This window comes from Nipponia nippon, unplaced genomic scaffold (genome assembly GCF_047370975.1).
Source record: "Nipponia nippon isolate SJK-2023a ecotype South Korea unplaced genomic scaffold, ASM4737097v1 scaffold_15, whole genome shotgun sequence".
Classification (NCBI taxonomy): Eukaryota; Metazoa; Chordata; class Aves; order Pelecaniformes; family Threskiornithidae; genus Nipponia; species Nipponia nippon.
The window spans coordinates 758,919-774,833 of record NW_028262331.1 but is presented as its reverse complement, the minus strand read 5'-3'; the positions used below and the strand labels follow the sequence as shown (position 1 = coordinate 774,833).

Genomic DNA, 15,915 nt, shown 5'->3' with positions numbered 1-15,915 from the left:
AGAGCTGGATGCAGCGAGCAGAACCAGAGCTGCCAGGCTGCTGCACAGCCGCCTCCGTGCAAAGCTGGGCTGCAGATTGCTCGCCATTAGATATCCTTCCATCCTACGAGGCTCGCTTCCATGAAGAAGGACCTGTCCAGGTCTTGGGACATGGTTCTCCTTGCTCACGCTCCTCCTCTTCTCTCCACCTCTCTCTAGGAGCTGCGGATCATCTCGTGCTCCCATGAGTTTCACCGGGACTGTGTTGACCCCTGGCTGCAGCAACACCACACGTGTCCGCTTTGCATGTTCAATATTCTTGGTAGGGCTCAGACACTGCATTTCCCAGCCAGGGATGGGGTTGGGTGCAGAATTGTGGCCAGGAGGTCCGTGTACCCTTGGGCAATGCATGCAGTTGGTGCGTCAGCAGGAGCCTGTGGCTCTGTGCACGTGGGTGTACAGGACGGTGTGGGCATGGGGAGGGGTCCCGGTGCGTGGGAGCCCCCGCAGCGTACAGCCGGGTGCTGGGCTTGGGCTGGGACCTGCACCAAGAGGAGGGGTTTCCAGTCCTGGGACCTGCAGGGAGGGGAGGTGGGATCTGAGGGTTGAGGCAGCAGGGAGGGTGCTGAGCGTGCAGGACCATCAAGGTGGTTTGGTGGTGGCAGGGAAGAGTTGCAGGGCATGGGTGGGATGTGGGACTGTAGTGGGAGTGCAGTGGAGGCTTGCCAGTGCTGGGGCTACTGCAGCTGGGCTGTGGGACGTATGCTGGATGCTCCCTTCTCTCTCCGCAGCCAGAGACTCGGTGGACCAGGCCACGGCCGCTGGCTCCAGGCTGGCCCCTCGGGACATGGAGCCCGGACGGCGACTCCACCTTTTCCGCCAGCACCCAGGACATGCTCTTTACCACCTCCCACACGCATATCCTCAGAGGAATCTCAGGAGCTTTCCCCTGGAGCCAGCCCATGGCAACCCCTTCTTGCACTCTCGGGAGCTCTCCCAGCTGGATTTTGCCACCATCCACTATATGCCCTACAGGCCAGCCACCTCCCTGCTTGCCTGCAGCCGCCCGTCCCCGGGCTTGCTGGGCCAGCAGCATCCCAACCCCTCGGCATGCGGACAGACTCTTCCACCCCACAGGACTTGTTCTCTCCAGCCCCAGCCCCCCTGCCTGGGGCTCAAGGCAGCCCTGGTGCAGAAGCAGCATCGTGCACCCGCCCTGCGCCGGGGGGTCGGCCACGGGCACCAGCACAACAGCAGCGGCTCTGGGGAGAGCTATCTCACGGAGCACAGCGGGTACCTGGCAGACGGGCCGGGCAGTGACTCCAGCTCGGGGCCCTGCCACGGTTCCTCCAGTGACTCCATGTTGAACTGCACGGACGTCAGTTTGCAGGGCATCCACGGCAGCTGCTCCACTTTCCGTAGCTCCCTCAGCAGCGACTATGACCCCTTCGTGTACTGCAGCTCGGAGGGACCCGCCACGGACAATGGCCAGGAGCAGCCGCGGCCACCGAGGGAGACACGGCCCAGGTCCTTGGACCTGATGGTGCCTGGGGGTGCTGCTCCGGCCAAGCCCCAGGTGCTCAGCCACGTCCACTACCACCACCACCAGCACCATCACTACAGAAAAGATGCGGAGTGTCCACCTGGGCGGGCCGGGCAGGGGCCTGGGCAACGCAAATCCCGGTACTCTGGGGCCAAGGTTGGCTTCCACAGTGCTCGGACACAAAAGAGGGCTGAGAAAAGCCATCACTGTCAGCAGCCTCTGGAAAGCAGCACCGTGCTGCAGGAGGCAGCTCCGGCAGGACAGCCAGCCTGTCCCCAGCAAGGCCGGGAGCCCCCTCATGCCCCCTCAGCTTCTCCAAACAGGTTGGACTTCAGTGTAGATGCCAACAGACAATCGGGAGCAGCTGGCACATCCCCTGTCCCGTTGCCCCCGAGACACAGCTTACAGAGCCGTCATCACCGAAGGAAAAGAAAGTGTCCCCTGGAGCCTGACCCCGCTCTCCTGCCCGAGGACTCAGCCTTGCCCAAAGCCTGTGACGCCCACATTCCTCAGGGCCATTCTGCTGGCTACCGCTGCTCGCCCGAAGTCCAGCCCCTGATCCCAAGCGCTCCCTTGCCCTGCGGCTCAGGCTCTCGGCCGCTCTGGAAGTGTTTAGTGCCGCAGTCCAGCTCCGAGCTGAAAAAGCAGGAGGAGGGGTTGTCAGGACGGGAGGGAAACCGCACGGTTCCTGCGGATTTCTCAGGGACGGGCACCCCCAGACACAGCCTGAGTCGCCACCTTCACTGCCCGTCTCAGCAGGGTAGTCGGGGTAAGTCTGGTGTTTGCCTCTTCTTGCAGCAAGCAGGTGAACGAGGGTGGTTTGCTGAAGGTATTCTGGCTGCCAGTAGACCTGGTGCCTTTGCGGTGGGCTTTCCTACAGGACCACTGACAACAGAAGCGTTTCAGAGCTCACCTGTCTGGAGATGATGGCCTGAACAATTAGCAAGTCTGTTAATGAGCGCGCCAAACCCTGCACTCTCGTCCTAAAATAATACAAATGAGAAAGAAGGTGGTTATTTTTAACTAAACATCTCTAGCAGCTGGAATATCTCCCAGAGGAAGGGGTGGGACCACGTTTCTCAGAGTCCTTACATCAGTCTGGATGTCTTACTCCCAGGGTCGTCATCGTTAAGGCTTGGTGGGCCCCAGTTGTTTTAGCCAACCCCAGCTGAATGGAATCGGTAAGGAAGGAAGCGTGCATGGCCGCTGGTAGTAGGAGAACAGACTAAATGAGTTTATGGATTTGCACATCCCTCATTTCTCACTTGCCTCTGTTGCGTGGGAGTTGCTTTTTAGCGTCTTTTAGGAATCAGACATAATTAAGGTTTGGCCCTTTGCCTAACTGCTGTGTATCTCTTGCTGAGAGAGGGAAAATGCGTTTGAGATGAGGCTGTTTGAAAGAACCTAACTGAGTTTAGCTCCCAGGTCTTGCTCTCTCAGGCGCCTCTGAATACAGCAACCTGCGAGTCAGCATGGGCAGGTGCTGGCTCCCAGCAGAGCCTGGCTCCCTTCCTCACCCTGCCACTGACTCATTGCAGGTCCTCGGGCAAATCATTTTGATTGAGGTACCAAACACAGACCTAACTGCCTAATTTCTGTTAAAAGGCTGGCCATAAACTCATGACTCACCGTGCCCATTGTGCCGCGGAGATAATAACTTCCTCCCCGTGCTCGTCTGTCCAGCCCTACACCGCGCCCAGGCTCCCGGTGGTGGAGCGCCTGCCGAGGAGGCGGCAGGGAAGGGGGAGAGGCTGGATGGGGCCCGGTGCTGGCTGCCTGCGGCGCTCCGGGCTCCCAGACTCCCAGGAACAGATTTTTTTTTCCCAGGCACAGAAGTGCCTGACACTGCAGATAGGTGAGACGAGAGGTTCTTCGAAGGGCCCAGGGGGATGCTGCCGTTGCGAGAGATAAGGAGGCAGCAGTGCAGAGATGTCTCTCTGGTTTGCAGGTAGCTCTGAGTGCTGATGTCGCCCGAGTTGGAGGCGGTGGGCAGTGATACCGCCAGGACACAGCCCTCCCAGGATCACAGCAGTGGGACTCCACATGGAGAGAGCCCTCCTGGCGCGAGGGCAGGCTGCTCGGGAGTTGCTTTGAGCTCCCATTTCAGAATGAAACTGGGAGGACTCCCCAGGCCACCAGAGCAGGAGTCTGTGCACCGAACGCGGGGCGCTGGGTGCTGCAGTGTCCAGGGCATTGCAAGTGTCCGTGCTGTGGTGCCTCTGTCTCTTTGTAGACGGTCCCGGCGGCCCAGATCTGTGCCCACCTCCTGATGGCGTGATGGGGGAAGGCTCTCTGACACCCACCCATGCTTTGCCAGGCACACACAGCCTTCCTCCCCTCTTACCGCCCTTTACCAGCAGCTAGAAGGACCAATCTGTTTGAAAGCAGTGTGACTCTATGTCTATTTGACTGCAGTAGCTTCTGTGGATGCTTTCGGGACCAGCCAGAGAGTCACAATCTCCTTGTAAGATTGAGAAAATACACAGAAAGGAAGGATTTAACTTTATTAGGAACTGAGGACACTTGAAGAGAGTGGGAGCTCATGCAGGGCTTATGCTGAAAAGCCATCAAGCTGAAAGCACGTTGGTTGACAGAACACAACCTCCGAGTTATAATCGCATTGGTTCTTCATCTTAGAAAGGGACTGGACATAAATCAACAGAGAACAAGTAAAAAGAGCAAAGAACAATCTCAATAGACAGTCCCATGTAAGCAGGACACAAAAAATAGACAAGGAGACCAAGGAGGAATGCATATATGCCTCTAGATAAATGTTGTAAGGCTGAAAATATAAGTGGATGAATTAGAAAGCCTGGCTTTAAATTAAAGTTTTGACATAAACTTTTCAGAAACCCAGTTTAAAAAAAAAACAACAGTGGGACCCTGTAATTCCCAGGTGAAATTACAGAGAGGAGAAAAGTGTGTCTCTTCTGGTGGCATGGGAGGGACACCCCGCGTTACGGAGAGTGTAAAGTCCAGTGACAAGTAACCCAAAAATCCCCAATTGCACCTAAGTAGGAGGGGTATGGTACTAGGGTTATCATCCACTGCGTTAGCACAGGCTGCAAAAGAGGAGCCTACGTACACGAGAATCTTCTTCAAATAATGCTGGCAGAAGCAGTCAAAAGACTAAGATGCTTTTGGGCACAGGGATCGTCTAAAGCCCCAGAAAAGGGCTGGCCAAGCAGCAGAGCAGAGAGGGCAATTAGAAGCAAGAAGCCGTTCTTCCAAAGCGCAGGTGTGGCTAGACACAGAAATCAGAAAAGAGCTGGATGCACAGCTAAGTGCAGAGCCGCGGTGAGGCAAGCCGGGAAGATTTCTATGAATAACATGTGAAAAAGAGACAGACTATTAATGCAAATGTTTTCAACTCCATCAGAAGGAAGAAGGCTGCCAGAGGCTCTGCAGGCCCAGGGAGTAACGCAGATCTAAGAGGGATGTTCAAGGGCTGTAGCTGCATAGCAGAAGAGCAAACTGAACTTATTGCGTTAGTGATCAGCATGGAAGCGCTTGAGGAGGTTCTCACCCTGGTACGTCTCCGTTCAGGGCATGGGGTAGAGGATCGCTCATAAATCAGATCATCGGTTTGAGCATTTCTGAAATGCATCAGTAAAGTGGATGGTAACAAATTGCCATGGCTACCGATCACTCACCTGGGCATCGTGCAGGGGCTCAGGCATAAAACTGCTAAATCACGAACGTGGACGGCAATCTGCTACCCATGCCCAGAGCCAGAAGGAAGAGCTGAGGGCAATATCAGCTTGAAAAAGCTGAAGGCACAGAACGATGAGCCTGACTTTCCTGCCAAGCAAATTGATAAAAATTCAAATACAGGGTCTGACTTGTAGGCACGTTGCTAAATGTGAAAGCCAGGGGAGGAAGCAACACGACTTTTGTAGAGAGAGATAATGCCTCGCAGATCTTTTAGGGGAATGAAGCTCTCAAAGGATAAAAGGGAAGGTGCTCTCATAGGTAAATAACTCGCTAAAAAATAGGAGACACAGTGCAGATCAGTCTTAATGGAGGAAAGTTACTCGGAGAAGGAGGAAAGTGGAGTTCTCCAACTGTCTGCATCTTTCAGCAAGCTCATAAATATCCTGGACGAGGAGAGGAGATAGCAAAGTTTATAAAAGACAAAATCCTTTGGGATTGTCAGCTTTAAAACCGGTTACAAAGCGTTACAGAAGGATCTCCCGTTGCCGAGTTATCGGGCAATAGTGTGGTGGGTGAAATCCCATGTAAACAGCAAAAAATGCCACGCACGAGCAGAACTGCTTCTAAGTAAAAATCAAATTACTGTTAGGAGCTAGCTGGGAACGAATGTGGGACAAGCAGAAAGTGCCATTACGCAGCTGCGTAAGTCTGCGGTGCTTTCCCAGCCAGCGTCTGCCACTGGCACGGCTTCTCCAAAAAGGATAGAGCAGACTTGGGAGAAGTGCAGAAAGGTATCGAGTGCAATCACAACGATGAGGTTTTTCTGAGAAAACAGAAAGAATAGAGAGCCTTTCATGTGGGGAAAAAAGATGATTAGCAGAGGATATGAAAGCGAGGATATGAAATCAGGAGAGCAGGGGAGAAGGCAGATAAGAGAGACTCGCTGGTGCTTAGAACAAAATAAGTGGTGGCATCAAATGGGAACCAGAAGCTTGAAAACACCCGATAAGGGAACACACGCTGCGTAGTGAAACTGGGGTTCATTGCCCAGAGGATGTAGGTGCCAGAAGTAAAATGGGTTTGAGAGCCTAGATCAAGAGCTATCAAATGCAGAGATGCAAATACGCTCTCTGGCTCAGGAAGTCCCTAAACCAGGGTTTCCAGAAGCTGACGGTGCTCCTGTGGGACGCAGCGCCCTCCAGGTGCGTGCTTACCTCGCCCAGCTGCAAGGGGAGGCTGAATCTTGGTCCACAGCCCCTGGAGAAACTCTACTTCTGCAGGCAGGGCCATGCACTGGCATCGCAGGGAATAACGCTGCCCGCAGCCATCGCCAGGGCGCCGCAGGTGGTCCCGGCGATGTTTGCATGATCTTGGAGTTGATGCCGCTTCCTTGAGCACCTCCACCAGCTTTTCTTGGTGGGGTTGGCTTAAAGATACATCCTGCCTCTCTTGCCTGGGAGACTGTACCTGGGAGTTGTTTCACTGAAGAATCAATCCTCAAGCAATGCTGAACGGGTCCTTTTAAGAGAAGTCAGACAACTAGCAATGAAGGACAGCTAGATGGCTTCCTAAACCACCCCAGCACGCATGGATCTCATCCCAGAACAGCCAGATTACTCCCAGCACAGGCTGATGAAATCTCTTGATTTCTCTCTCTGGGAAATCTCACCTCCTGCAGCACGCTGTCAGCATCCTCCCCCTCTCCTCCATCTCCCGCTCATCCTCTCAGCCATTCCCTTTCATGTCATGTCTTTGATCTTTACTAGAGAGGGGGGAAAGGGATTAGAGGGCAGCAAAAGACCACCGTTAAAACCTAATACCCAGAGAACAAGGTTTCTGTTGTATCACCAAGGTGTGCTCCTTCAGGTCATCGCCCTGCGTGGGTCTCGGTGGCCAGTTCAGCAGCTGAGGCTCTACCACCTCTCCCAGTTCAAGACCTTTTCCTAACCTTCCTTTCCGCTCACGTAACAGGGGACACTCACACAGGCACAGTTTTCAGAAAATATTTTAATAATGCTATTTGAGACTCAGGGCATCTGACTGATCGCAGGTGATCAAAGCTGTACGTTCTCTTCTGCGTTGCACGTAAGCCGGTGTGCGAGAGAAGCAGTTGGCACTGGCTTATTCAATGCACCGGTGACACAAATCAGAAATGCCAGATACGCTCAAACTCTGTCTTCTGGTACTTTGGCCATGCCTACACACATATGTACATGTATAACACTGTGTCTGTGCATTAATTTTCCCACGTCGATTAGCTACATTTTCAAAGCAGAATCTCATTTGTTTGTTTTCTTCCCATATATTTAATTTTCAGAGTGCCCGTTCCTACAGCTGGTGATTTCTAACAAACAGGAATTTGCTGTGACTGTTTTGAAAAGTTGTTTTGAATTGAATATCTGAATATCTGGATGGGCATTTATTTCCTTTGGATCTCAAGAACATTCAGGAAAAGGGAAATGTGAAAAAATAACGCGTGTATGCCTTTCCTGGGCTGTGCTGACCCTGCCTGAGGGCTCTGGGCAGAGTTAGACGTCTGGGAAGGGGACTGTGGTGCGTGCGTCGGTGCGCAGTCACTTAGAGAGAAAGGGGCTATCTGAAGCAGTGACGCAGGGTGCCCCATTTCTAGGCAGCCCGTATGTTGAAGGTTTCAGAGTAAACGTCCTCAGCGCTTGCCTGTCCGTAGTTCACCAGGTGGAAGGGGCTGGTGAAGAGCATGAGCCGCAGTCCTTGCTGGCTGGCCACGAGGGACTGGCATTTGTGGCCGACCACCACTCGCTCATTGGGTTTGGCTTGTTTGGGACTCAGAAGCAATTTGTGCGGCACCTTGAACACCGCGAAACGCACGTGCCGGCCCTTTCTTGCAGGCACACATCACTTGCAGTCTGCTTTTGTTGTCTGGAGTTTCTGTTACTGTTGTCCCCTGTCCCTGGAAGGTGCTGCCGTGGCACTGTGTGAATATGAATCGGTGTTATTTTCTGTTGCTAATAATTTTTAAAACGTCTATACAGATTTTCCTCAAAGAGCAAAAATCAAAAAGCCTCAAAAGGAAACATCTAGTAGCGATGTGAATCCTGGGGTGCACCATGCCCTTAGCCTGTATCTTCTGAAATATGTAAAAAGTAGCTTGACATCTTATATTTACGTTTTATTGTCCTTTAAGTTAGAGGAATAAACTGAGTGGGGAGGTGGCCAGAAAAGTCCCTCCAAAATACTGGGAGAAATGTAGTGGCTTTTCCTGAGGGATCCGTTCTCCGTATTGCAGGGTCAAGGCCCCAGCAGCTGCAGAGCCCGGGAACGTTCAGCCAGTTGTGGCTGACACTTTTCTTTTTCCTTTTCTCTGAATGCAGGAGCTGAAGAGGAGGTCCAGGACGTCCATGAACACTCAGTTTAATAAAACACTGGCCTGTTTGCTTACTGGAGAGCTGGAGTGGACAAATACGTTCAGCGCACCAGCCGTAGAGGAGCTCACATCTTGCTCTCTGCACAGGCGACACGCAGTAACCGGCCCTGGCCTGCACGGCCCACGCCAAGGTGCAAACTGCAAATAAGCAATGTGACACTTGTGGTCTCCTCACATGTTCCCACGTTGCGATGGTCACACAAACGCAGAGCCGTGTTCTCCGGCTCCCCTTCTCCTTTGAAGGCACAGGCAGCCCGTCTTCATCCTGTGGCATCTGCCTGCGTGGGCTGGCTCGCTCAGAGACCGCGCTTGGGAGTCACCAGCTGGAGAGCTCGCGGAGCGAGTGCAAGCTGCTATTTTGGCATGTTCATGCCACAGAAGGTTTTGCTAAACACTTCAAAAATAAACAAGCCTTCGAGACCGAAAGCTGCAGAAATTACTTTCTGTGGCCCGGTAGCTCCTGACTTCATTTCCTCACTTAGGTCAAAAGCCAGACTTCATTTAACCTTTCCACTCTTATTTCAGACACAGGAACAAGCTATTCTCCATCTCACCACTCACAGGTCTGCCCTGCAAGGTGCTGCTTCTAACTTCTTTGGAAACCAACAGCTCTCGCCACTTTTGATCACTTCGCTGTCCCTCAGCTGACGCCATCTCGGCCATTCGCTGCGCTTTGCCAGCAGCAGGAGAGGTGAAGACGCAGGGACATCGGCATTTCTGGGAAGGAGCTGGGTCAGACTCTTTCCATTGCAAGGAATCCACCCTCTCATCTGGCAGTGTGAACAAGTCTCTCGCTCATCCTCTAACTCCTCCACCTACCCTCAGAATAGGTGTGATGGCCGGCCCTGTTCAGAGCAACTCATTTGTTGAGCCTCTTTCAAACCTGAGATGCCCCCCGTCACAGGAGTCATGGAAAATCCTTGAGTTCACGTGGCTCCTGCTTCTCTCCTTCCTCCCTCGTTTCCCCAAGACCCAGCAAAAATTCCCAGCAAAAGCATCCATAAGAAATGCAGAGCAGAGCCCCATCCATCACCCAGCCTTATCTTCATGTTTCTGAGGCACCTGAAATGATCCTGCAAAGGGATTTTTCAAAATACCCTTCTGCCTTTTCTAACATTTTGATGATGGAGAGAGAAAACTTGAGCAATTGCTAGGCTCTCGGTTTATTACTTTTTTTTTCTTCCCATTCATGGGGTTTTTTTGGAATGTCACTAGTTCTTATTTCCTACATCTCATAATTTGGGGACATTCAAGTAAAGTAAGACCTGCCAAATTGAAAACACATAGAACCCAAACAGTTTTCATACAGCAGGGAGTTAGACTGTTTTGTTCACTGCCCTAAATGATCGTTCAGGCCAAAGGATTAACCAGATTCCCACGTGAAGTGCACATTTATACGGCACCAATTGCTTCCAGAGTTAATGCTAAGGAAGCATTGGTGAGGCTACAACACTGGAGCTGAAGGTAACTCCTGACAGCCTGAAACCCGGCGTAGGGACAGACTTCCCCCATCCGCTCAGTGCTCAGTAAGCTTTCTGTGTCTTCCTTTGAAGCAGCAGCTTCTTCTCCAGTTCAAGAGAGCGCACTGGTGTAGTCCCAGTCCAGGATAATCCTGCCTCTGCCTTCCTTCGTTGGTGAGGAAAGCTTTTTACGGGGTTCGCTGCCCTTAATGTTTGAAAAAGGCATCTTTGTCCCAGCTGCTAATCAGTCACTGACATTCCAGTGATGTATTAAAAGTCAGCCAATAGCACTGTTTTAAACAAAACATTATTCCCTTGCTAGTGTTCATTTCTTCTCTCGGGTGACCGAGCCACTGTAGGACCTTTCAGTCTAGAGAAGAGCTGAATTTCTTTCATCAAAGAACCCAGCAGAATTATATTTTAACCTTTCCAGGCTCTTCTTCCTTGTCCTACAGAGCAAGCAGAAGACACAAGCTCAGATGTTTTCTCCTTTGCAGGGGAGTCAGTCTTAAACTAGAGGAAAAAAAACCAGGAGCGGGTCTAGATTCCCCCTGTTCAACTTTTGTGCGTGTGGTCCATGGCTTGTCTCAACCAGCTCCCTATGTCCTTGACCGTCCTGGACGGCTCAGATGACTTTACAGAGGGGAGGGTCATGAAGTCCGGGTGCTCCCGCTGGTTTCTTTAGGAGTCAAGAAGGCTGAGAGCCTCCAGGGATGCATTTCACTGCCTCAAAGGAACGAGCGTCTAGTTTGCAGTCTAAAAGTCCTCCTCTCTTTCCCTCCTTATCCTTAAAAAAAAAGGAGGGCTCTGAATCTGCGGCAAGCCCCAAGCTTCTTGGAGAAAGTGGTCAGCACTAACGCACCCTTTCCATTCCCTACTGCAGTATTACCAGGCTGCGCAGGGCAATGCCTGCTTCAAAGTGTTTTCCTTTCCTGATGTTATGCTGCTGCTCCTTTTCATCTAGAAAACGGCCATCCTAGATGCTGGGCCCCATCCCTGGGGCTTGCAGAGCTGAAGGAGAGCGTGCAGGTCTGCTTCGGTGGGTTCTCGGGTGGGAGGAGAGGGAGGAACTCTCTGGGAAGGTGGTTTTTAAGGTCCTCTTCAGTAGGTGGACTACCATCCTTGGCTGCCTGGAAGGGAAGAAGCAATATCTGAGAAAATGGCTCCTCTCAGTTCCTGCACCTCTCACTTCTGGGCGATGCTTTCGAGTGCTCAGTACCCATGGGCTCCGTCACCGAACTTCTTCAGCATCACTGCAATGAAGCAGAGCTCGTTTTCCTTCGTTGCGTCCAAAGTCCCAGCTGAAAACTGATGGAAGCCAGAGCATCCCGAACTCCCTCCATCCCAAACCGAAGCCCCAGCCTTTCCCCGGGGACCGCCGTCTTCCCGGGACCCCCAGCCCACCGCGATGGGTGCCGCAGGCCGGGCTGGCGGCGCCTCCTCCCTTCCTGCGCAGAGCCGCCGCTCTCCCTTTTATAATGTTCAGATCCTTTTGAAATGTGAATATCGGTTTGTGTTTTTGTTGTTGTTTTTTGTTTTGGTTTGGTTTTTTGTGCCGAGTCTGTCCTGGCTCTCGGGGCTTGGGAATAAATTATGACCCCCAAAAAAGGAAGAATACGTTTTATATATATGCAAAACTGTGTATTTATGTCCGATAGAAACAAAGATGTGTGAATATGCTGATGTGCTCAGAAATATATTTATTTACTAATATATTTATCCATGTACCCGGTCTGCTCGCCTGGTTTTGTTCACTGTACCGAGCCAGCGGGGCTGCGCTGCCAAAGCCGCCTCCGCCCAGTGCCCAGATCGCTTGGATCCCGGCCCCGGCCCCGGCCCCGGCCCAGCCCCAGGCCCGGCGCGGCGAGAGCGGCCTCGGCCCGGCGGCGGGCCCGGTCCCGCTCCGCCGCCAGGCTCCGGCCGGGCCCGCGGGCCGGCTCCGCCCGTGACTGGAGCCAGGGGCCCGCCCGGGCCGAGCTGCCGGCCCCCCGCTGCCCTCGGCGGCTCTCTGCCGCCCTCCCCCGGGCACCGGCCCTGGGCCCGCCGCCACTGCCGCGGCTCCCGGCCCGGCCCGGCCCCGCTCTGCGCCTGCGCGGCGGAAGCGCGGGCGGCGACGGCGGCGGGATGGCGCTGGAGACCGTCCCCAAGGACCTGCGGCACCTCCGCGCCTGCCTGCTCTGCTCCCTCGTCAAGGTGCGACCGGCTCCGGGACCGCTTCCCCGCCCGGCCCCGGCCCCTCCTGCCCCGGCCCGGGCCTTCCCCCCGCCCGGCCTGGGCCTTCCCGGCCCCGGCCCTTCTCCCCCGGCCTGCCGCCCGGCTCGGGCCTCCCTCGGCCTCCGGGCGCTCCCCCCTTCCCGGGGCTCCCTCCCTCTCATCCGCCGGCCCTGCCCGGCTCTCCCCTCCCCTCCCTTCCCTTCCCCAGCCCCAGACCCCCGGCCCCGCGCTGACGGCTCTGTCCCCCGCAGACCATCGACCAGTTCGAGTACGACGGCTGCGACAACTGCGATGCCTACCTGCAGATGAAGGGCAACCGGGAGATGGTCTACGACTGCACCAGCTCCTCCTTCGATGGGTGAGTGGGGCCCGGGCCCTGGCCAGCCGCGTTCCCCGGGTGCCTGGGGACTGCGGCGTCACCCGGCCGGGAAACGGCCCCTCACTCCCATCCCTCCCGCAGGATCATCGCCATGATGAGCCCTGAGGACAGCTGGGTCTCCAAGTGGCAGCGAATCAGTGAGTGTTTTTTCCTAGCTGGTTTGGGAGCCGCAGATCCCCTTTCTCCAGCAAACCCTTCTGGGGGTGGTAGGAGTCATAGAATCGTTTAGGTTGGAAAAGACCTTTAAGATCATCGAGTCCAACCGCTAACCCAGCACTGCCAAGGCCACCACTAAACCATGTCCCTAAGCACCACATCTCCCTGACTTTTAAGTCCCTCCAGGGATGGGGACTCAGCCCCTGCCCTGGGCAGCCTGGGCCAGGGCCTGACAGCCCTTTTGGGGAAGAAGTTTTTCCTAATATCCAACCCAAACCTCCCCTGGCGCAGCTTGAGGCCGTTCCCTCTCGTCCCATCGCTTGTTCCTGGGGAGAAGGGGCCGACCCCCCCGGCTCCAGCCTCCTTTCAGGCAGTTGCAGAGAGCGATGAGGGCTCCCCTCAGCCTCCTCTTCTCCAGGCTGAGCCCCCCCAGCTCCCCCAGCCGCTCCTCCCCAGCCTTGGGCTCCAGCCCCTGCCCCAGCCTCGCTGCCCTGCTCTGGCCACGCTCCAGCCCCTCCATGGCCTTCGTGGGGTGAGGGGCCCAGCGCTGAGCACAGAGCTGAACAGGAGTTGCTGTTTGGGCTGCGGAGGGGGTTTCTGCTCCGATGAGGGGGCACCTGCGGAGGCTGGCAGGGATGCCTGCCCACCCGGCTGCTGCTGTGTGGGATAACTTGGTGTTTTCTTTCCCCCAGGTAACTTCAAGCCGGGCGTCTACGCAGTGTCTGTGACCGGCCGCCTGCCCCAAGGTAACGCTGCCGGCTTGTGTTAAGGGGAGGCTCCCGCACGGGCGGCAGCTGGGGGGTTATTCTGCACATTAGGTGCTGGGGCTGCAGCCATCTCCGAGGTGACGAACGGGGCAGTGCGTTGCGCTGTACCTGCGTGATGAAATCGGGATTTGGGGGTTCAGTGAACACTCTGTATTGTGAAGAGAGCACAGGCTGTGTGGGTGAAGGGATTAGCAAGGTGACGGCACGAAGGAGATGCGAACAGGAGGGTGGTTTCAGGGTTCTGCAAACAGGTTTTCTACCTGCAGTCAGTCAGCCCTACACCTGCCAGCAGTTGATAGTGAAGATGTTGCTGACTAAAACCTGTGATACCAGGCAGGCTGTCAGAGGGATAAACTCTGATTAATGGGTGATTCCAGAAAGTGGGCGCATTGCAAACTGTTCAGCTACAGGGCAACACAAAGGTTGGTCTGCAGAAAAGAGTTTTGCAGGGTGGGGTGCTGTTATGGCAATCTCGGTCAGCAGATAACCCCTTTCCATCGTCTTACTGCACAGAGGGCTTACGTTAAGGTGGGGTTTGTGCGTTTCTAAATGGAGCGGAGGGTGTAGAGGGTTGGCTTTGCCTCTGTAACGCAGAAACTGCACCGTCCGTCTGGCTGAGAGCCCCTGCCCTGTACGTAGCCCCGGAGCAGGCTCCTAACCTGTGCCCCTTCCCAGGAGTGCTGCAATCCCGTATCCCCAGGGTGAAAGCTGTGCCGTGTCTGGAATCCCAGGCTCCTTATTTCTGACCTGAGCTCCGCCAGCTGAGTTGGGAAGGAGCTGGAACATCACAAGGCTTGAAGCCAAGGCCCGCTGGCGCAGCTTTGGGCACAGCCGAAACAACTGGAGTGCAGCAGATGATGGCGTGCGCTCGATGCAGCTGCAGGCAGGGAGCACAGGGCAGCAGGCGGAGGGAGTACCGGTGGGAGACGCTGTCTTTGGCCTCGCTCTGCCCATCCTCGCATGGCGGGGAGGAGCGGGAGGACTGGGGAGCGCGGTAACCAGCAGGCTGCACTCGTGGGCTGTCGTTCGGCTGTCCCTTGGTGCGTGGCGCTGGCGAGAGCCGTGCTGAACGCCGTGGTGCTCTTCTGCTCTCCCTGTTCTCAAGGGCTTACTGAGAAGGTGGGACACGCAGGCAGGTCACAGAAGTGACTGGAAGATTTAGGTAGTACCCTTAAGAGCTTGACCTGTTCAGTACAGTCATAATCAAACATTTTCAGGTAGGAAATAATGTAAATAAAATCTCCACCTGGTTCTTTCCTGAGGCAAAACAAGAGTTGATGTTTGGGAGCTCTACCTAGGCATTTAAACTAGCAGAGGGAACACTCTTAACAGTTCCATTAGAAGAAATGAAGGTTGTCCACTTCTTGATCTCTGCGGTGGAGGCTACATGACAGAGGAACCAGGTTTTTTCAGGACTCCTCATCCCTAGAGAATACTGAAATGTGTTTGTCTCCTTGCTGCAGGGATCGTCCGAGAGCTGAAGAGCCGTGGCGTGGCTTACAAGTCCCGAGACACAGCTATAAAAACCTAAGGGGCTCTTGTGCTGCCTGGAGGATTCCCCGGTGCTGCGTTCGGAGAGGCAGCGGGCACGCGGGATGCTGCTCCGAAACCTTTTAGCTTTAGCGTGTGGGAAAGCGAGCCTGGACTTGGAGGGAACTTGCTGACTCGGCTCCTCTCACTCAATACCTCTGGACTCGGCCCACACAGACCATAGACCTTTTTTTGAGCCTTGACAAGGGGGAGGGTGCGAGTAGATCTGGGAACGCGGTGTTTCATGGTGGTGCACAAGCTTTTTTACAATTGGTGTGGAAAAGAGGAGAGCTGGGATATAGCTGTGTAAATATTGCAATAAAACACACTGCCTGGGCAGAGTTGAGACCATCTCTATACTCGGTCCCTAGTTTCACCTGCGGCAGGGAGCGGATGGTGTGGTGAGGGGTTTCGCGCTCAGCCCCCCGCCTGCCAGACTGGAGCCGATGACTGCCGTCACTTCTTAGGCCATGGACCACATTCCTGCCTCGAGAGGGAGATCCTGCCCTGACTGAATCGGGGTGTCCTTCGCTGTAGGAACAAGCAGACTAGCGATTTGTGCCTTACGGCTCACAGCTGGATGGAAGAGGTAAGATGACGTTAAGTATTTCGTGTGGAGGTTGTTATTTGGGGGTCACGGTGCCCCGGGCCTGCAGGGTGCTGTACGAGGGACGTGGAAGCAGGCTTGAAGGACCTTCCGCTGGCCGTTGCTGGCCTCCAGCAGAGCGAGCTGAGCCTGTTGCTGGTGTGGCTGGGAGGCAGCACCGGGCCTTGCAGAGCAGAGGGATGGACAAGCAGGGGTGGAAACACCCATCCAGCCTCCCATTTGT

The 15,915-nt window shown here is 54.7% G+C and overlaps 2 protein-coding genes across 2 annotated transcripts in view; both read left to right on the top strand.

The window, feature by feature from the left end:
- Window positions 1–11,625, top strand: part of RNF43 (ring finger protein 43) — a 63,437-nt gene extending 51,812 nt beyond the window's left edge. The window contains exons 8-10 of the mRNA XM_009464805.2: window positions 199–301; window positions 771–2,291; window positions 8,527–11,625. Coding sequence (XP_009463080.1) covers window positions 199–301; window positions 771–2,291; window positions 8,527–8,570 — 1,668 coding nt within the window. The 3' untranslated portion in view covers window positions 8,571–11,625. The remainder of the gene's footprint in view (window positions 1–198; window positions 302–770; window positions 2,292–8,526) is intronic.
- A 446-nt stretch (window positions 11,626–12,071) lies between these two features.
- SUPT4H1 (SPT4 homolog, DSIF elongation factor subunit) lies at window positions 12,072–15,436 on the top strand. The gene is made up of 5 exons (XM_087751763.1): window positions 12,072–12,232; window positions 12,505–12,611; window positions 12,714–12,769; window positions 13,481–13,534; window positions 15,019–15,436. The coding sequence occupies exons 1-5, from the start codon at window positions 12,164–12,166 to the stop codon at window positions 15,084–15,086; spliced, it is 354 nt and encodes a 117-aa protein (XP_087607889.1). The 5' UTR covers window positions 12,072–12,163; the 3' UTR covers window positions 15,087–15,436.
- The last annotated feature ends 479 nt before the right edge of the window (window positions 15,437–15,915 follow it).

Excerpts from the sequence above, each read along its gene's own strand:
- SUPT4H1 (XM_087751763.1), top strand. The coding sequence starts at position 12,164 with ATGGCGCTGGAGACCGTCCCCAAGGACCTGCGGCACCTCCGCGCCTGC. Across the intron at positions 12,612-12,713 it reads ACCAGCTCCTCCTTCGATGG|GATCATCGCCATGATGAGCC; the intron begins GTGAGTGGGGCC and ends TCCCTCCCGCAG. Across the intron at positions 13,535-15,018 it reads GACCGGCCGCCTGCCCCAAG|GGATCGTCCGAGAGCTGAAG; the intron begins GTAACGCTGCCG and ends TCCTTGCTGCAG.